General features: G+C 45.9%; 1 protein-coding gene across 4 annotated transcripts in view; it reads right to left on the reverse strand.

The window, feature by feature from the left end:
- The window catches only part of Fry (FRY microtubule binding protein), a 243,032-nt gene that overhangs the window by 138,189 nt on the left and 84,631 nt on the right, over positions 1-20,212 (reverse strand). For all 4 annotated transcript variants that reach the window (NM_001170398.2, XM_039089331.2, XM_063271250.1 and 1 more), the window contains exons 4-8: positions 17,573-17,712; positions 12,518-12,608; positions 12,277-12,356; positions 12,088-12,168; positions 3,314-3,482 (exon numbers count right to left, since the gene is read on the reverse strand). In NM_001170398.2, the coding sequence (NP_001163869.2) occupies positions 3,314-3,482; positions 12,088-12,168; positions 12,277-12,356; positions 12,518-12,608; positions 17,573-17,712 (561 nt within the window). The remainder of the gene's footprint in view (positions 1-3,313; positions 3,483-12,087; positions 12,169-12,276; positions 12,357-12,517; positions 12,609-17,572; positions 17,713-20,212) is intronic.

Genomic DNA, 20,212 nt, shown 5'->3' on the forward strand with positions numbered 1-20,212 from the left:
TTCGATCATGAGGTTTATGTCTACACCAACTCTTACCCTTCGTATTTCAACCACAATTAGCAATACTAGGGCACGCGCGCGCGCGCGTATACACACACACACACACACACACACACACACACAAGTTCTAAGGTCTTCAGTGTCTCATTGTACCAAATCTCATCCCAGGCTGAATGACCTGAGCCTACAAAGTCCCTAGGACAGACTGATGTTCTAGAATGGAGCCTTTGGTCCCCAGGATCCTGGCCCCTTTCCTGTACTATTCCACACAGGTATGTACATAATCCCCCAAGTGGGCATTCACATACATAGATATGTGTGTTGTTTTGCTTTTGATTTTTTTTCTTCTCCTCCAAGACAAGGTTTCTCTGTGTCATCTTGGCTGTCCTGGAACTCGCTCTGTAGACCAGGCTGGCCTCAAACTCAGACATCTATCTGCCTCTCCCTCTGAGTACAGGGAGTGCTAAGCGTGTGCACCTCCAGTCTGGTAGATATGTGCGTTGTTAAGTCAGAGTGAGATAATGGTTGACAAGCAGTTGAGAGCTGCTCCCTAAGGTTAGTGACATCACCGTTTGCAGACAAGGCAACTGAGGCTGGAGTCGGGGAGGTGCTAAAGGAGTCGGCCCTGAATTCAAACCCAGGAAGGTAGCAGTCACCCCTCCTTCGCCCACCCTAAGGATTAGCTTCCATTGTACAACCAACCTACAGCCTTTTAAGGACACGTCTCACCCCAGGGAACTCTGACAGTTGTCAGTCTCTCTCAATCTTAGCATCGGCTCTGGTCCTCAACCTAGGCAACCGAGCGACTCTGATACATTCTGTTGTGAATTTGCTTACTGGGAACACTGCACGAAACAGATTCATTTAACTTGTAGCCTTTTGTTTCTAGTGACGAAACAGCCTGCCTCCTTCTTGGGTGTGAACTCCATCTTAGATAAAGGCAAATTGGGTTCATCCTACTTACTATTACATCTGTTTCTCAAGGATTGGGCTATGCCTACCTTATCCTTAACTACAAAGTTCTGGGCTGCCTGTTTCAGGAAACAGTAACAATATCTTTGTTTCAAAAAGTTGTAATGACCGTCTTGCAACCCTACCTTTGTTTTAAGACATTGTTATGACTACCTTGTTACAACCACCTTGCAATCCTGCCTTTGTTTCAGGAGGTCCTTATAGCTAAGGACCTGTTCTGCTCCTGTAACCCTTGCCCACCAAACCCCCCATTTGGAAGACCCCCTACCCCTGAGCTATAAAAATCCCACCTTCCTTATGTTCAATGCTGACCTCCTGAATCCTGCCTTAGGGAAAGGCAACCTGGGTTACACAAAAAAGCTTTAAGTAACTGCTTGTTTTAATGAGTTTGGCCGCAATGATTTGGGTCGTCTCCTCCCATCTTTGGGATTAACACTAGTTTCTTTTATTCCGCATGACGTTTTAAGGGTCATCGATGTTGGAACAGATAACTGGAACTCACTAAGCCAAACTACTACCATGTCGTGGGCAAATGCCATGGTTTTGGTTTTTAACCCAAGTTCAGAGATATTTAAACTGCTTCTAACTTTCAGCTACTATTTAAAAAACTCCACTAGGAACATGTTCAAGCCTTTGTGTGCACTGTATTTTCACTTTCTTTGGCGTGAGGAGTGGACCTGCTGGATCCATTGGTAATTCTAGGTTTAGCCACTGGGGTGTAATAAACACTTTGTCTTTTCTATTAAACACTGTAAAACTTGTGTTTACAACAAATTAACATCTTTTTATCTGCAGCTTGTATGCGAATGTTTTAACGACCTCCTTCCCCATAAAACCTTTGTTTACTCACAGGCCCTGCTATACTCTCAGACTGTAAAGGGTTGAGGCGGCTACCCTCTTCCCTCTTCAGTTCCTTCACTGAGTCTTTTAAAACTTGCTAATCATGAAAGACTGTGATGTCGGACCCCAGCCAATGAGGAAAGACAGAGCCACAATCTATGTTCGAACAAAAACCAGTCACTTCCTGTCAGTGTGCTTGCTCTCTGGAGTACACCCTCTTGACCAAGTTCTGCCTTGTCTGGACATGTCTACCACAGTGGTGGTCTCCTGCAACCCCAAACTTATTTCTAACAGGAAGGCTGGGTGTACTGCACCCCAACACCACACTGTTACCCACAGTGTTACCCACACTGGTGGTACAGAAGTCCAACCTGTCCTCACCCACAGCAATGGTCTCTTTCTGACTGTGATGCTTGGAACTATGAGGCCATATGGCCTGTATCCCTAATACATACTTCTCAACTCTCGAAGAAGAGCAACACCAATCTCAGTCACAGCAGCGTTAGAGAAATCTCTTCAGACACAGAAACTTTCCTTCAACCCAGTGAAGGCTTGCATTCTGCTACGTTCTCGCAAGTCGGTGATGCTAAGACTCCCTTTCACAGTACAGAGGAGATAAACGTCTCCCTTTGTCGAAGTTCTTATGCTTGTGAATGCCACTACGGCCCACCCAGCGCTGCTGCCTCCATGGTCAACATCAGCTAAGATTAAATCACAGAGTGATATCCATGGGTGAAGGAAGGGGAAAAGTCAATGATGCAGCCAAACTCCAAGAGGATTTGAAAGTTTTGATTATGTTTTGGCAATTTGATTATTTGGTGTTAAGACATTTTGCGACTTACCTAAAAGCTAATTTTAAATGAATATTTAGGTATAAATATATTATATAACTATAACATATATGTATGTATATGTAAGTTAAGTGCTGACACGATGGTGTTTTGCCCCAGTACAATCCATCTATGTGGAAAGTATCACAAAGGGAACTTTCACTTAAAACCCCCAATGTCCCACAATGGGAGTACACAGAGGGTCCCTGCTCCTTGCTGGCTGTGTGGCTGGCCCGGAAGCTGCCCTCACTGATATGGCCCAGCACCACGAGAAGCTTAGAGAGAATCATGCCAGCAAGCACAAGACTCAAATCCAATCCCTGAGCTGGGAGTCTGACGCAGGAGGGCTGCAAGCTTGAGACCAACCAGGTCAATCAAGAGAGATGCAGTTACACAATAAAACCTTGATAAAAAGCGTGGGGGTTGCAGCTCAGTGGTAGAGAGCTTTCTTGGCGTGAATGAGGCTCTAGATGTAAGCCTGGGTTCTCTGAACATTTTCTATAATGTGAAATGTGCCTTCTACTGAGTGCATATGGTGCTGCAGCTCTGAAAAGTCTGAGCGTGGTTGTGGCCCTTCCCGTGTTGGGCGCTGCCTGTGTGGGTTTTTCTTCACTCTAGCTGCAGTGTTTGGCTGGAAGGAAACGTCTGTGACTCCCAGGCAGGGACTTCACCTGCATGAACTGGAGGGACGCCTCGAAGTCCTCCACTGGGTACATCTTAATTCGGAAGAATTTTACCCCCATTATTAAGCTGATGATACTTTGCACCACATAGGGGCTCTGCTCTTTCTGCCGTAGCTCCTTCAGCTCTGCCATGAACTTCTTCTTGACAGCAGGGAACCTGCGAGAATATAAAAGACGTTGTAAATAACAGGTAAGGAAGCCACTATCATGAGGGTGTCCAGCGCCCAAGGGTGACAGGGCACAGTGATGGAGCCCTTCAGGTCAGGTGAAGTACAATGGCTGTGGGATCATGAGGATTAGACCTCTGGCATTTGACACAGTCCAGCAGGCCCCTTTCCTCCCTTTGTTCAATGGGACGCTCGGCATCTCTTTCAGACTGAGCCGAGCTGCTGTTTAGACCCTGTCGGGATGGTTTAGCTCTAACCTGAACATACGAAACACACAAACATTCGTCTGTTTTCTCAGCCACCACCAAAATACTTGCAGGTCCCTAGGGCCCAGAGTGTCCGACAGCGAACATCTGCGTGCAGCTCATGGGGTCGGCTATTTCTGACAGTGACCACAAATAATTTTTGGATCTGTATCTCAAAGGATGCCTAAAATACCTCAATTTCCATTGCCAAAGCCCTCTGCTGTTCTTGTGTAATTTTAGGCCAATGATCACGGAAAAATATATTTTAAGTTGAAGGAAAAGTCTGGTAATGGGAAAAATTGAAATTATATCAGAGAAAAGGGAGAAGGCTGGTACGTGCCCATGACTCCTGCATTCTAGAGGCAGAGGCAGAAAGGAGGCCCATTGGCTCGAGTCTAGCCTGGGCTGGCCAATTGGAGTTAAGAGCAGCCCAGACGAAGCGTGCGTAGTAAGTAATGACTTGGGGCTATCGATGGGAAATGAGATTCTCACAGCATGGACGGGAGATATTGGCCCAGCTCTGGTGCCGTTTAAGGCTCATTGAAGATATAAAGGCTGTGTGGTTTTTATCCAGGGATTAAATGATCAAAGGCGGGGCAGGAACCCCGGGAAGGGATTAATTATTCCCACAACATCGGAGGCTAGGGAGTAGAGCAAACCTAACTTAGGCGGGCAGCCGTGATCATGAAAGGTGAAAATAAACTCCCCAGATCTGAAGAGTTCAGAGCAACCGTTGTCTCGACGCAGACATCACAGGGCCCCGACAGAAAGCAGAAGTGGGCGCGGGGTACTCTGCTGGCAGACACAGGATGGGGGTGCTGCAGTGTCCCCCGTCGCAGTTTACTAAACCTTACAGGGTTTCTAACACTTGCTGCATTCTTTGTAGAGAGGCAGCTGGGCAGAAGGGCGAATGCCCACGTGAGGATCAAACGCATTAGAGTGAGGTATTCTCCCTCGGGCTGGTGACTCGGCTAAGGGCTCACTCCTGATCTGAGGTGGCATTTTAAGGATTTCCATAAAACATCCACTCCCCGGACGACATTTCAAACTGGCCCATCTTGCCGTCTCTGACATTTCCTGAATACTTGGGAGGAAATATTGGTTGCACTACATTTTATAAGTAAAATATACCACAGGGAATGTAAAATTGTGGTTTTGTCTTCCAGATGAAAATATTGATAAAGATCAAAATGTATTAAATTTAGAAAGCTTGATTTGGTGTCAGGTAATGCCTGTTTGAGTGGAAACTGAGAATCGAGCTCCTGAACATTCTAAAATATAAATCCTAAGTCCCAGTGACGCAATTCTATTCTATGTCATGTGTGTATATGTGTGTGTATGTGTGGGGTGTGTGTGTGTATGTTTGTGAGTGTATGTGTGAGTGTGTGTGTGTGCATATGTGTTTGTGAGTGTGTATGTGTGTGTATATATGTGTGTGAGTGTGTGAGTGTGTGTGTGTGCGTATGTGTGTGTGTATGTGTGTATATATGTGTGTGTGTGAATGTATGTGTGAGTGTGTGTGTGTGTGAATGTGTGCGTATGTGTGTGTCAGTGTGTGTGTATATGTGTGTGAGTATGTATCTGTGTGAGTATGTGTGTGTATAGTACATATGTACTATACCGGCTGGTTTTGTGTGTCAACTTGACACAAGCTGGAGTTATCACAGAGAAAGGAGTCTCAGTTAAGTAAATGCCTCCATGAGACCCAGCTGTAAGGCATTTTCTCAACTAGTGACCAAGAGGGGAGGGCCCCGCCCATTGTGGGCGGTGCTGACACTGGGCTGCTGGTCTTGGGTTCTATAAGAAAGCAAGCTGAGCAAGCCAGGGGAAGCAAGCCAGTGAGTAACATCCCTCCATGGCCTCTGCATCAGCTCCTGCTTCCTGCTCTGCTTGAGTTCCAGTCCTGACTTCCTTTGGTGATGAACAGCAATGTGGAAGTGTAAGCTGAATAAACCCTTTCCTCCCCAGCTTGCTTCTTGGTCATGATGTCTGTGCAGGAGTAGAAATCCTGACTAAGACATGTACACAACATATATATATATATATATATATATATATATATATATATATATATATATATATATATATGTGTGTGTGTGTGTGTGTGTGTGTATGTATATATGTGTGTGTGTGTGTGTGTGTATGTATATATATATACACATACACATACACACATATTACACACATATGTTAAGATGGCAAAAATGACCACGGAGGCCAACAGACATCTAGGAGGAGTCTGCAGCACTTCAACCACACACCATGACGCTTTAATCCTCAGGGCAGGCCCATGAAGGGGGATGGTTGCTTCCTTTTCAAACATCAAGGCTTCAAGCCCTAACAAAGCTGGACAGCTGATCGATGATGGAGTTGGTGCCTGAAGGCCATGGCTGACCTCAGACTTCCCTCCTCTTAATCCCCTGCGACACACTAAGGCTAAATCCAGGACTTTTAAAGTATCTTCCCTATGTGGGCAAGGTCTGAAAACTCACTTAAAATATATCTTCTAGCCCCTGCCTAGACTTAGCATTATGGGTTGTTCATGCCTTTCTTCCCCTCCCCCATACCCCCGAATTCTCATACACAGAATGAGCATGACCGTACTAGGAGGCAGTTGAAGAGGTAAAAGGTCGATGGGCTGACTGGCATGGGCCGTCGCTCAGTATGGCTGGGATGTTTTAAAGACAAGATCATCGGACACAGCACAGATAGGTAAAGCCTTAACAAAGGCTACTTCTGCACAGGGGAATTGGCCCTGCCAACACCTTAACCTGATGCCCCGAACTCTGAAGAAATAAACATCTGTCAGGAAAGCTCTCCAGTCTGTCACCTTTGTTATGCGTCCCCAGCATCCTGACCTATCACTTGGGCAACCATCCGGCCAGCTGACCACACAGCTTGAAAGTGAGCTGACCCGACAGACGGACCAAGACACTTTCCTCAACGACTCAAGTGAACACCGTGTGGATGAAAACACAGACATCGGTGTGGCAGCCTGGCCTGGGGTACAGGTCTGTAAGTGCCAGCTCCTCAGGAGACTGAGGCAGGATTGGGAGTTTTAAGGGTTGTAGTCTGCCAGAGATACTGAGAGTTCCAGGCCAGCCTGGGAAACACAAGAAGATGAGGACTGGTTATGGATCTGCAGCAGTGTTTCCCAGCATGCCTGGGGGCCTAAGTTTAATGGTGGTCGATGGGCTATCATATGAAAGGCCCTGGGTTCAATTTCCACTACCAAAGGAAAAGAGGAAGAGAGAAAAGAAGGAAGGAAGATAGGGAGGGAGGGAGGGAGGGAGGGAGGATGGATGGATGGAAGGACTTTGGAAAGAGAAAGAGGAAGAGAAACAGGTTGGGGAGGGTGGGGAGAAAGGTTCTTAACTTGAATGTGTTACAATTCACTCCTTTACTGTTTATCGTCAGACACCTCTGGCTACATGCACACTTCACAAGATCAGGCACACAGTGGGTACTCGGTAACTAAGCTGAGAGCCTTGACTGACGAGAAGTGGGGAGTCTGTTGACATGGGGGTGGTTAAGCAGGCGCTGTGCACACCCTTGTGCTCCACTCTGAGGACATCATTGAGAAGTGTCTCAAAGCAAACACGGTTAGAACATGTCATTAATATTAAATGTTATTAACATCAATTCGTGTCTCCCGTCGGCCACAGGCATTTCTCATAGGAAAGGCCTGCAGTTAAACATTTATTATTTTAATCCTGATCCTCTGCTAACATGGAGGGGTAAAAAGGGCAGGCTGCTTACGTAACTCGGTACGTCAATACGATAATAATTACTTTTTCATTTAGAAATAGACGCAACTATTTTTTACTTGTTCCACATAACATAAACACGTTATTTAAGGATTCAACTAACCTGCAGATCTATTTCCAATTAAAATCTAATTTCCTTTATAATGATCTTCTCAATTTGTGGTATTCTATGAGACTCATAAAGGGGCCTGCAGAAATTACTCAGTGGTTAAGAGCACCTGCTGCTCTTACAGAGGTCCTGGGTTCAATTCCACGTGTAACTCCAGTTTCAGGGGATCTGGCGCCCCTTCTGGCCTCTGCATGTACTGCACCCCATGGAACACATACAAAGCATCCATGGACATGAAAGAAAGAAAGAAAGAAAGAAAGAAAGAAAGAAAGAAAGAAAGAAAGAAAGAAAGGAAGGAAGGAAGGAAGGAAGGAAGAAAGAAAGAAAGAAAGAAAGAAAGAAAGAAAGGGAGAGAGAGAGAGAGAGAAAGGAAGGAAGGAAGGAAGGAAGGAAAGAAGAAAAGAAAAGAAGAGAAAAGAAAAGAGAAGAGAAGAAGGCAAGCCTTTGTTTTAAGACGTATAGTTAGTTCATAGTTATGGAGGAAAAGAAAAGAAAACCCAGTTTCCAAATCTAGGCATCTTTGAAGCAATCATCTAAACACCTGTATCAAATTTTTCTAAATACTCAAGTATTTAGAAAAACCTATTTTTAACTTAAGTTCACATTGGAAGAAATTAGTACTATATTTGAATAGCTCCATATCAAAACAGACCTTAAAGGCAAGGGATTAAGTGGCATTGCCACTGCAAAGGTTAAACACCAGCTCGGCTAAAACTCCGAGACCAAATGGAGCCCCAATAACCAAGTCACAAGGAGGAGGGGAGCTGCTCTTCAACCTAAAATCAGAAGGAGCTGGTTCAGCCTTACTAAGGGGGGGGTGGGGGGAGAAGGACACTGTCAGAGAGCCACGTGCCCTTTCTCTCCCTCCTGATCTCGCAAAAAGTAGAACCTGTCCAATGAAACAATAAAGTGGTGTCCCTGGTACTCAGAGACGCTTCACGTGCAGCGCTGACGTAAGGCTGCGCCGTCTGTCAACGAAGACAGCGCGTTGCCCGGCTGAGAACGTCCCATGGGCTGTCTGAGTCCCTGAACGCTTTAACAGCGGACTGGCCAGAGTATCTTCTAAGTTTATAATTGACTTTGAAAACATCAATACAGTACTGAAGAGAAACAAACAGCCTTTAATGATAGCAATTAAGGAATTTGTCAATACAATGAAAGTGATATAATTTGAAATATTTCTTTTCTTTTTTCTTTTCTTTCTTTCCTTTCTTTCTTTTTTCTTTTCTTTCTTTTATTTCCTTTCCTTTTCTTTTCCTTCCTTCCTTTCTTTCTTTCTTTCTTTCTTTCTTTTTTTTTTTGAGACAGGGTTTCTTTGTCTAACCCTGGCTATCCAGGAACTCATTCTGTAGACCAGGCTAGCCTCTCTCTGGCAGCAATCCTTCTGCTCTAGTCACTTGGGTTTTGGGATGATGGGCTTGAGCTGGCATACTTGATACTTGTCACGACACTTGTTTAGAGCCCGCCTAGCCTTGGTCATTTGAAAATATGCAGTATTATCTATTATTCATAAAAACTAAGAGAAGTATAAACATTATATTTTTTGTTATTTTAATGTACCAAACTTTCCATGTTATAACATGAGAAGAATTTGCTAGTATAATTACAAATACTCTGAGATTTTCCAGAGTCTGATGAGTTCAGTAAGTACACATATTGATCTCCTCTAAAAATCATTTCCAGGTATGCATGGATTAATGACCAGATAATGGCAGCTTTATTCAGCCTAATGCAAATATAGTCACTACTCGATTAAATAAAATCTTTCTAAAACACATCATTCCTCCTTACCCTAGTGACTCGTGAACCATTACAGATTTTTTTTTCAAGTATACTTGAGACTCAAGCACAATGGCCCGCAGTGCCTGTGGGAGCCAGGAGAGGGCGTCATATCCCCTGGAACCGGAGTTACAAGTGGTTGTGAGCCTCCGTGTGCTGGGAACTGAGCTTGGGTCTTCTGTACCTCTGACGAGCTCTCTGGCCCCTGCCATTTTTTTTTTTTTTTTTTTTTTTTTTTTTTTTTTTTTTTTTTGGAGCTGGGGACCGAAGCCAGGGTCTTGCGCTGGCCCCTGCCATTTAATAAAGTGTCCTTCATCTGGTTCTCCTCTGTGACTGTCTGCCATTGACCGTGATACTTCTCCCTGATGTCAGTGCCTTGCCCTCCAGACGCCCCCCCTCCACTCTCTAATGCTGATGTTTCCCTGTGTTAGAAAGCAGACAACTCATTTACTGGAAAGACGGATCCGAGAGAAGGAGAAACTGCTGCAAGTCATGTCGGGGGTGATTCTATTCTCTATGATCTTATGGTTTTCCCAGGGTTAGGTGGACTTGTGTAAGTAGTTGAAAAACGTTTTGGAGGGGCCAGCGAGATGGCTTAGGAAGTAAAGGTGCTTGCTGCCAAGACTGATGACCTGAGTTTAGTTCTCAGGACTCGACAGTGGAGAGAATCGATTCTTGTCAATTGTTTGTGCCCCCTAATAAAAGGATGATGATGACGATGACAATGGAAAAAATTTATTTTGATAAATTATGCACTTCTATGCTAAGTGAGGAAATTTCATTTCTCTGGGGTGGGGTTAATTTTCTTTTTTACTGTTCCCTGAACGATGCAGCCCGTTAACTGTTTACTCAGCAATCACACGGTATCAGGGGTTATAGGTTACCCAGAGTGACATAATGTATGGCGGGAGGGCAAAGATTATGTGTAGTAAAGACCTCATTAGCTCTCTGCACAGGCCTCGGGCATCTCAGACTTTGGTGACCGCGGGAACAAGGCATCTGGGAGCAAACCCAAGCGCATACAGCGAGGACACCTGTACTAACAACACTACGCAGTTTCCTCTTTAGATGAAGTTGTACGGCCAGGTTTAAAGATAATTTTTAATTTTTTAGAACTTTTTTTTTTTTTAACCATTGGAGCATCCCCCACCTGTACCTAATGTGTTTGGATGAAACCCAGTCCAAGCCTCCCTCCAGCTCCTCCCCTATCCCCCGGTCGCTTTTCCTTCCCAACTTCATGTGCACTTTTAAAAAGCACACTGAGCTCACACAGTGCTGTGGTAAGGGGAACACGAACAAACAGGCAGACTCTCCAGACCCCAGCCCTGAAACCTGATCCCCTCTCCCCAGCAGCCATGGGCGAGAGGTCATGAGTGTGTCCCGCCCCCACTCCACCGTCCCCCCTCCCCCCCCCCCGCGAGAGTTCATGAGTGTGTCCCACCCCCACTTCACCGTCCCCCCTCCCCCCCGCGAGAGTTCATGAGTGTGTCCCGCCCCCACTCCCCCGTCCCCCCTCCCCCACCCCGCGAGAGTTGATGAGTGTGTCCCGCCCCCCCCCCAGAGTTCATGAGTGTGTCCCGCCCCCACTCCACTGTCTCCCCTCCCCCGTCCGTGCAGGGATGTGGGCTAGCTCCATCTTATGCAGGTCTTAAACCTGGCGCCCTAGCTGCTTCCGGTTCATAGGTGCAACAGCCCTGTCGTGTCCAGCAAACACTGTTTCTCGGCAGGCAGCCACTGCCTCCGGTCCTTAACCGTCTTAATGCTTTCTTCCTTGATGCTCCCTGGATCTTAGAGGCATGGAGCATGATATGGGTGTCTCACATTGAGCGAGCCCGCCATGGTATCTTCCTCTGTACGTTGACCAGTCGCGAGTCCCAATTATTGCCACTGACTGCAAAAAGAACCTCCTCTAATGGGGGTCGAGGGATGCACTAACTTATGGGCATGAAGAATTCCATCTCTTGAAGACAGACCTCTCTGTGTCTCTGTTTCTCTCTCTCTCTCTCTCTCTCTCTCTCTCTCTCTCTCTCTCTCTCTCTCTCTCTCTCAACTGCACTTCACAAGGACTGAGGCATTATTCGCTACAATCTGTTCCCTTGGCCTGAATTCGCACCATGTCCTTAGCTCATTTTACCTGACCTAGACATTCGGGCTCTCGACTCGCCTGCCTCTGCGTCGTATAGAGAATGAAGACTGGTAAGTCAGGTGTGACACCCATCCGGAACGAGTTTATCAGTGCTCACGGTCTAACATGGCGCTGCCCTAGCCTGCTAAGGCACGGGGCCAGATAAATTTAGCAAGGAGAATTTCTCCCCCAACTTGTTTCCAAAATGTCTGGGACATTTTTAGCTCGGCTGAATTAAGTAAGGTCTGTAGTAAAGGGGACATTGTAGAATGGAATTTTCCCACTTACGGGTGATAGATTGTAACTACCTGATCCTGGTAGATAAACTAAAAAACCATCTTTGGAGTATTTGAGCAGAGAGAAAGTAATCTGGTCACGTCCATTTTCTTTTTTCCTCTTAGGAACAGTGGCCTGAAATGCAGGGATGTGGTGGAAATCTTGCCCAACTGCTAGGATGGACCTGCCTTGAAGGAGCCTCTAGTTGGCTTCAGGATGTGCATGTGTACGAAGCTCAGTCCCCATGCAAACCTCTCTGTAAGTTAGAGGCTGCAGGGCTCGGCGCTCACTCACTTGGCTTGGGCCAGCACTCCGATGACCTCTGCGTACAGATCTGCTACAATGTGCATGTTGCCGGTGTTGGGACCCAGGTACCTGAGTGAAACGGAATTAGACAAGTTAGGTGGCCGGAAAAGACCGATGAGCTAACGCTGAAGCAAGCATTCGACTTTGTCAATACTCTAAGGAGAGACATCAGCTTACCCTTCTTTGTACTTAAAGTGCTTGAAAGCCAAGTTAATAATATCGTGTACTAAGCCGTCTATTACAGGATGAAGGGGGATCTGGGAAAAAAAAAAAAAGGAAGGTGACATTGAATTTGGAAGAGACGATTAAACAGCCTGTCTGTAACGGTCACTCCACTAATGACCTGTGGCCTACTGTAGTCAGTGGGCAGGATTCACACTGCCCAGCATTTGGAAGTGATAGCCAACGGATCGCTCACCTGCTTCAAGACCTCTATTAACACTAAAGAGAAGATAAAGTCGATGGCGAGGTCCCGTCTCTCCATCAAATAGTCTCGCTGCTGCTCGTCACTGCAAAGGTTAAGACAAAGGCGCTTTCAGGGTGAAATGGACCAATCAGAAGACTGCTCCCAGCCCCGCCCCACCCTCCTCCCCGGACCACCCTGCTATGATGAGATCACGTGTTATCTGCACAGGAAGCCTGCTGCTGCCACATGGTTCAGTGGGCCATATTTGCCCGAATATCTGACTTTACAAAGTGCCAACCGCACAGCCGTCCGTGGGTCTGGAGCCTCATTCTGTGAACTTTCCTATAGTCGCCCTACAGCCCAGGCGGCTGTTCATAAGATACAATCCATATACGAGACAGAGCTTCCACGGTGGGGGTGCGCATTCAAAGGACCTTGGGACATAAGGTACTGATGTAGTTAATGGACTTCCCATCTCAGATCCTAGCTGAGGAGAAGCTAGGAACAGATCAGGAACAGAGGTAAGCCAGCGCTTCTTTCTGTTCTTTCTGGTGGTCCCTTTGTCACTTGAGACTTAATGGCGGGCGGGCGGGCGGGCGGGAGGGAGGGAGGGAGGGAGGGAGGGAGGGAGGGAGGGAGGGAGGAAAAGGTGGAATCATTTGCACTCATGGTAAAGCTAGGGAGCAGAAGAAGCATGCCCAGGGAAACGCACAATCTCCACACCTGCTTTCTCCATGTCTCGATCCTCAGTGGTGCCTGCTGCGGTGACCGTGGTATGGAAAGGTCACCCGACTTAAAATTCTGCCACTTCTACCTTTTCCAACCATGAAAACGAAATGCTAGCAATACGGACTGAGTGACCTCCTCCAAAATGCCAGATGTCTTCTGACTTCGGAGTCTTTGTACACACAACATCGTGGGGATAAGACCCAAATCTAAACATGAAATTCCTTACGTCTCCCGAATACCTTCCGTGTGGCCTGATGGTGTTAGCATGTGCTGAGCACACCGCTCGCTGTGTCGCCTGTGTCTGATTCGGGAGATCAGCTGTGGGAGCGTTTACTTTTGGCCTTCCTGTTGGCATCAAACCTTTATTTATTTATCTTTATTATGGAACATTTCAGTTTGGGGATTTTTTTTTTCCAAGAGAGATGGTCAACTTTACTTAAATGAAGGTTTGTGGTGGTCAGGCATATATATTGTTTAGTGTCATCTCCTAAACACGTACAGGGTCCATATTTGTTGAAGACGGCGGGATATACATTTCTTTGGAGGGTATTTTCAGAATAAGTCAAAGGAATTTAAAGTATGAAATGCTTATATGTCTAGGAATGAAGAGTAAGAGGGAAACAAGGTGGGGTTAAAGACACTCTCTGTGTCTTTCTCTGTGTCTCTCGTGTCTCTGTCTCTGTCTCTGTCTGTCTCTCTCTCTCTCTCGTACGCACGCACGCACGCACGCGCACACACAAACTTCCGGAAAGTGCCTGTATGAAGTCACATCCTGGTGGGTTGGTGAGGTTAAGAGAGGAAGCTTTGGGGATTGCTTTTCCAAGGGAAATCATTTCAGATCATTTCTGAGCAGCGAGGCAGGAGGAAGCGTGTAACCAAATGGATCCGAGGTCGTTCGAGACACACTTGAGCTAGATGCTAGAAAGCACTGCTGGGAACAGACGTTGTACAAATCTGTGTTCAAAAAGAGTGTTGTCCAGTCAAGACTCCAGCATGCGTCTCAGAAGATGGACAAAGGAGGTTGGAAAGCAAGGGCAAGAAGTCTCTGAAGACAGCAGCAGCAGAGAGCAGTTTGGCAAAGGTCCTTTAACGTGGCCAGAGAAGGCAAGTGTCTGCCTGAAGTGAAAGCTTCACCACCCAAGCTCCACTCCTGGAACCCATGGTGGAGGTGACTCCCCAAAGCTGCCCTGTGACCCCCGCATAAGACAATTACACATGTGATCATGCTCCCCCTGCCCCGCCCTGGCTCCTCACCTCTACCCAGTAATGATGATGATAATAATACAATGATGATGATAAGAATAAAAATGAAACATAGAATTGTTTCTAAAAAGTACCCAGAGAACCCCAAGAAAAGGGTAATTCCTGGCTGGGAAAAAACAAAAACAAAAAATCAAATCAAACATTTTAAAACTCTGATTTTATTTAATAAGGTAAATTATGCCTTCAGATAAAAGATATATACTTTTCTAGTAGTGAATACATTTTATTACCTACAACTGACAGGAGCCAGAGACATCTAACAAATGCTTTTACAGTGAAAAATGCTGCTACTACTCTAATCTTAGATCCATGACCCAGTGACAGTTCCTCCACTCGACTGTTTTCCCTCGCTCAGGCCTCTCTCTCAAGTTGCCATTTTAGTCATAGCCTAGCTAGACACAGACTCATTCATTCTCTCTCTCTCTCTCTCTCTCTCTCTCTCTCTCTCTCTCTCTCTCACACACACACACACACACACACACACACACACACACACACACACACACAGTTTCTCTGTGCAGCTCTGGCTGTCATAGAACTTGCTCTGTAGACCAGGCTGGCCGCCTCCCAATTGCAGGGATTAAAGATGTGCACCAAGGCCGCCCGCCATCTGGCTAGATTCTCTTATCTCACATGTTGAAGTATAGCTAACACGCTACTGAGGTAAATTTTACTGTTCTAATTCTGTGGACATCTGACCTCAAAATTGACCCCAGTTTCCTGCAAAGGACCAATAGTGATTAAAAACCAAACCCAGAAACAAAGACAAACAAACCCAAACAACAACAACAAAAACAACAAAAACAACAGCAACAAACCTTGCATTTTCAACTCATCGAGAATCTAGTTTTAGTGATTGAATTCTGACAGGGCAGAGGAAAAAGACCAAACTCATTTAGTTCAATTATTACAAATGGCTGCTGGGTCCCTGTGGGGAGCCACCCTCAGGGGAGTCTCTCTCCCACTCACAAGCCAATGCTTCTGATGGGAGGAAGCTATTGCATGAATTTACTGCAAACCATTTTCAGACACATAATGGAAATTCTGTCGTCGAATTTGAATATGTTAAAAAGTTATTCTTGAAGAGAGACTGCTAAAGGGGCCGGAGAGATGGCTCAGCAGTTAAGATCACTGGCTGCTCCTGCAGGGGACCTGGGTTCCTGGCACTGGCATGGTGGCTCACAACCATCTGTAAGTTCAGTCTCAAGGAATCTGATGCCTTCTTCTGGCCTTGACGGGCACCGCATGCACATGCGTGCAGGCAAATTCTTATAGGCACAAAATGAAACTAAAAATCTAAACAAAGGAAAAGATTAAAGAAAGACGGGTAATGGGAGGAGGCTTTCTTTTTGGAGGCAGAAAACACCGGACTTAGTGGTGTCGGCTGTTCAGTGCTGGGAATCATCTAAGACCAGGAAACACATACTTCAAAGCAGTGGCTGTCACAGGATGTCGTATACTGTGCTTGGGTACTTCCTGCTAGCTCCTGTCTCTAACCCCAGTACTTGGGAAGCTGGAAAAGAAGGTCTGCCAAGTGCATTGGGCTAATCCGGCTAGAGAGTGAGGCTCTGGTTTTAGTTGTTTTTCTGTGCTTTTTTTTTTTTTTTAATTCCTTCAACTAAAATATACTCAGTGTGGGAAAAGTTATCCATCATCTTCTGGAACAAAGTGATCAATATGATTGACTGTTGCAGAAACTCAAGTTTTAGCAAACTAACTTACAGGCCCAAAAGAAACGTATTTGATAGAATTACAGGTCTTAAGTTTCAAAAAGAAAACTTTAAACATAATATCAGGGTTATCAGGAAGAACAAAGGCTAAACCCCTTGAAAGCAGTGGTGGGTATCTGATTTTTAGTAGCAGATTTCAAGTTTAAAAGCACTTAAAAAAAAGTACAATCAATTCCTGTGGAGAAACAGAACTAGTTTCAAGATAGCCTCTTTTTCCTTCGAGATTCATCTTATTTTTAACTACATGTATGTATGGGTGTGCATGTGAGTGCAAGTATCCAAAGAGGTTAACAAGGAATCTGATCCCCAAAGACCTGGGACATAGGTGGTTATAAGATTCCTGATGTGGGGGTTGGGGATTTAGCTCAGTGGTAGAATGCTTGCCTAGCAAGCGCAAGGCCCTGGGTTCGGTTCCCAGCTCCAAATAAAAAATAAAAATAATTAAAAAAAAAAAAGATTCCTGATGTGGGTATGGGGGCCCAGCACAGGTCCTCTGCAAGAGCAGTATTTATTTTCAAACTCAGCCATCCCTCCAGTCCATAATTTCATTTTTTAAAAGTTATGTTAAACCTTCTTCATATCCATAATTTGTTTCTTTCTTTGCTCAGGTACCATACCTTAACTTCAAACTTAGGAAATTCAGTGTTTGCCTACTATCTGGGGTCACACGCTGACTTGATCCTATAAGAATGCCAAACAGCTCCCGAGGTAGTAAATTCCACTTCTCAAACCCACAGGGGAGACAGACCACGGAATGCTCGGACAGTCTTCATTCGGCAGTGGAAGTTGCAGGCATGAATTTAACCCCCTCTCTCTGAGGTACAGAGAGATAGCGAGCCGTAGGACTCCCTCCCAGTAGCCCGGTGTCCTTCCACCATGGTTCGCTAAGCACTCCTGTTACCTGGGTAACAGGCTAATATTCAACTATCTGATGGAGTCACTGGGCTTGCAGTGGCCTGATCTTGACTATAGACCTAGGAAGGGGAGGTTGTGGAAGGAAGAAGAACCAATATGATGACCTGGGGCCCACTGTAGTCTGTGCTGACAAATATATAAATAAGGCCGGTGCGTTTCCAACCGGAGCCAGACGGCGGGGATAAGATGCTCCAAATACTTCACCTGCTATGGACCAGAGCGCACCACGTAATTTGCAGGGGCTCTTCCTGGAATGTCGGAGAGCCCCATGTGCTACATAATTCTCATTTTGATGCATGAGGAAAGACAGGGGCAAGAGCATGACAGGCATGAGAGAGAGGGAGGAGGGAGAGAGAGAGAGAGAGAGAGAGAGAGAGAGAGAGAGAGAGAGAGAGAGAGAGAGAGAGAGAGAGAGAGAGAAAGTAAATACCTTTTGGACTTATTGCTCGTTCGTGGTCTGTACTCGTGCGATTCGTCCTCCATGCCGTTCTGCCTTTTGTACCAGTCAAACAGTGTTCGCAGGATGGAGGGCAGGCAGTACTCAGAGAGGGAACTCATGGAGCTGATGACCTTAGGGACAGAGAGATGCAGGCCATCAGAAGATTTGCTGGCAAGGCCAGTCCCCAGACACTGGCTGTTGAATAAATGATCAACCACCAGCAATGTGCCACCAAGTTTCCTACACATGCCCAGACATCTCTTTCATAAGTACGTATGTCAAGTCACTTAGCACCAAAGACACTCTTCACATAATAATCCTGTTACTCACAGCACACCTGACCCCTGACCACCGGTCACTGTGGCAATCGGATGGTCCCCGCACCTGAATTCTTCATGAAACCACAAGTATTATTTTATTGTGTCCTCTACCATATTAACCCTGTGCTGTTTCAGTCTTCGAAAGTCCTTAGGGTATAAATAAATATAACTCAAACATATTAATCATTAGAGCAAAACAGGCAAAGCAGTTTCCCAAACGAATAACCTTCACAACAACAACTGTTGCTATTTTCTCCCAATAGGCAATCATTGGAACTCTGCCCCCAGTCAGGCTCTAGGTACCAATGAGTAAGGACAGTTTGATTTTATTGCTCTAAAGGAAAATTAAAAAATTTATTTATTTGTTGTTTGAAACCCTCAATAGCCTACTTCCACAGCTAAGCAAGCTTGGTGTAGCTGCCCTTTAAAGTGAAGAGGTCTTGTGAGCAAACTCTCCCCCGTGACTTCTAAAACCATTAGGGGAGCGAGCAGGGCTTGCCCCTCAGAGTCTATTACTCAACGCCTTGGTCTCCTTCTCTCATGACATCAGTTGTAAGGCACATACATAGCTGCTGTGCATTACCTTTAGTCATAGGTCAGTAGAAGTGGAAAAATAACAAGAATGTTGTATTTAGACCATTCTGTGAATCTGGTTATCAGGATTTCAAATGGAAACCAACCTGTTTATTCAGAAGCACAACAGTGGCCTTTATCCTCCCTAGTTACGTCCGCACCATAATACGTTTTCCTGCCATGTCCATATAATATAACTGTCTGGAGGAAAGCAAGTTGTGGTGTGTTACGGGAGAGATCTCTAGATTTTGCTAAAGTTATTCCAATATAAGACAGAATATTTTACGTCTGGAAAGATGGCTCAGTGGTTAAGAGCACGGGCTGCTCTTGCAGAGGACCTGGGTTTAGTTCCCAGCACACACGTGGCAGCTCACAACTGTCTGTATATAACTCCGGTTTCAGGGGACCTGACGCCCTCTTCTGGCCCTCATGGGCTCTGCACACATGTGGTGCACATGTGTGCATACAAGTAGGAACTCATACACAACCTTTTAAAAGTAAGGAAAATTTAGCCAGGTACAGTGGTGCATTCCTTTAACTCCAGCACAGAGGCAGGGGGCAGGAGGCAGGGGGCAGGGGGCAGGGGGCAGGGGGCAGGGGGCAGGGGGCAGGATCTCTGAATTCAAGGCCAGCATGGTCTACACAATGAGTTTCAAAACAGCCAGGGCTACACAGAGAAACCTCTTCTCAACAAAACAAACAAACAAAAAAACATCAAAATAAAAATCTACCCCCTCCCCCAAAAGAAAGAAAAGAGATAGAGATAGATATATAAATTGATAGACAGATAATTTAGTAAAAATTTAAAAACAATGATAAATCAAACCATTCCTGTGTGTGATACTCCAGTCTGGTACTGTAAATTTATAACGGAGATGGACTTACACCCGATCCCTAAGCATCTCTGGGTGGAACAGCCACTTTATTTAGGTATAACTGGGTAGGGTGCTGGGTAGGGTTTTTGTTATTATTATTTATTAACTATTAATATTGTTTCGATACCTTGACACAAGCAATGGTCATTTGGGATGACGGAACTTCAACTGAGAAACTGCCTCCTTTAGACTGGCCTGTGGGTTGGTTTGTGGGGCGTTTTCTTGACTAATGATTGGTGTAGGAGGCTCCGGCCCACTGTGGGCGGAGTCACCCTGGGCTGGTGGGTGGAGTCACCCGGGCTGGTGGGCGGAGTCACCCCGGGCTCTATAAGAGCCCAAGCTGACCAAGCCACAAGGAGCAAACTAGCTAGCAGTTTTTCCCCAGGGTCTCCACGAGTTTCTGCCTCCGAATTCCTGCCTCGGCTTCTCTCAATAATGAACTATGATCTCGAAGTGTAAGCCAAATAAACCTTTCCTCCCTTAGTGGCTTTGACCATGGTCTTTATCATAGAACAAAGAAGCAAGGGTTCCACAGTCTGCCTGTAAAAATGACCACAAAGCTGTCGTCACCACAGGCCCTGACAATATCTCGGAGGGAATCCGCAGGGTGACAGATGCGCCTCTTCCATCTCTCTGACCCTGCCCTTCAGGAGTCAGACTTTCAAGGGGGGGGGGGGAGGGTTTGGGATCTGCCAGGCTGGGCCCTCAAAGCCCAGGAAGGGAGGAAGGTCTTGCTGGCTTGGCTTTTGGACTCCGCCCTATACACGAAGTGAAGCCAATGGCCACATGATCCCAGCTCTGTGCTGTTGCTGAAAGCGGGCCTTGTGGCTTTGAAATAATCATGCTCTTCTATGGGGATGGGC

This window comes from Rattus norvegicus, chromosome 12 (genome assembly GCF_036323735.1).
Source record: "Rattus norvegicus strain BN/NHsdMcwi chromosome 12, GRCr8, whole genome shotgun sequence".
NCBI lineage: Eukaryota > Metazoa > Chordata > Mammalia > Rodentia > Muridae > Rattus > Rattus norvegicus.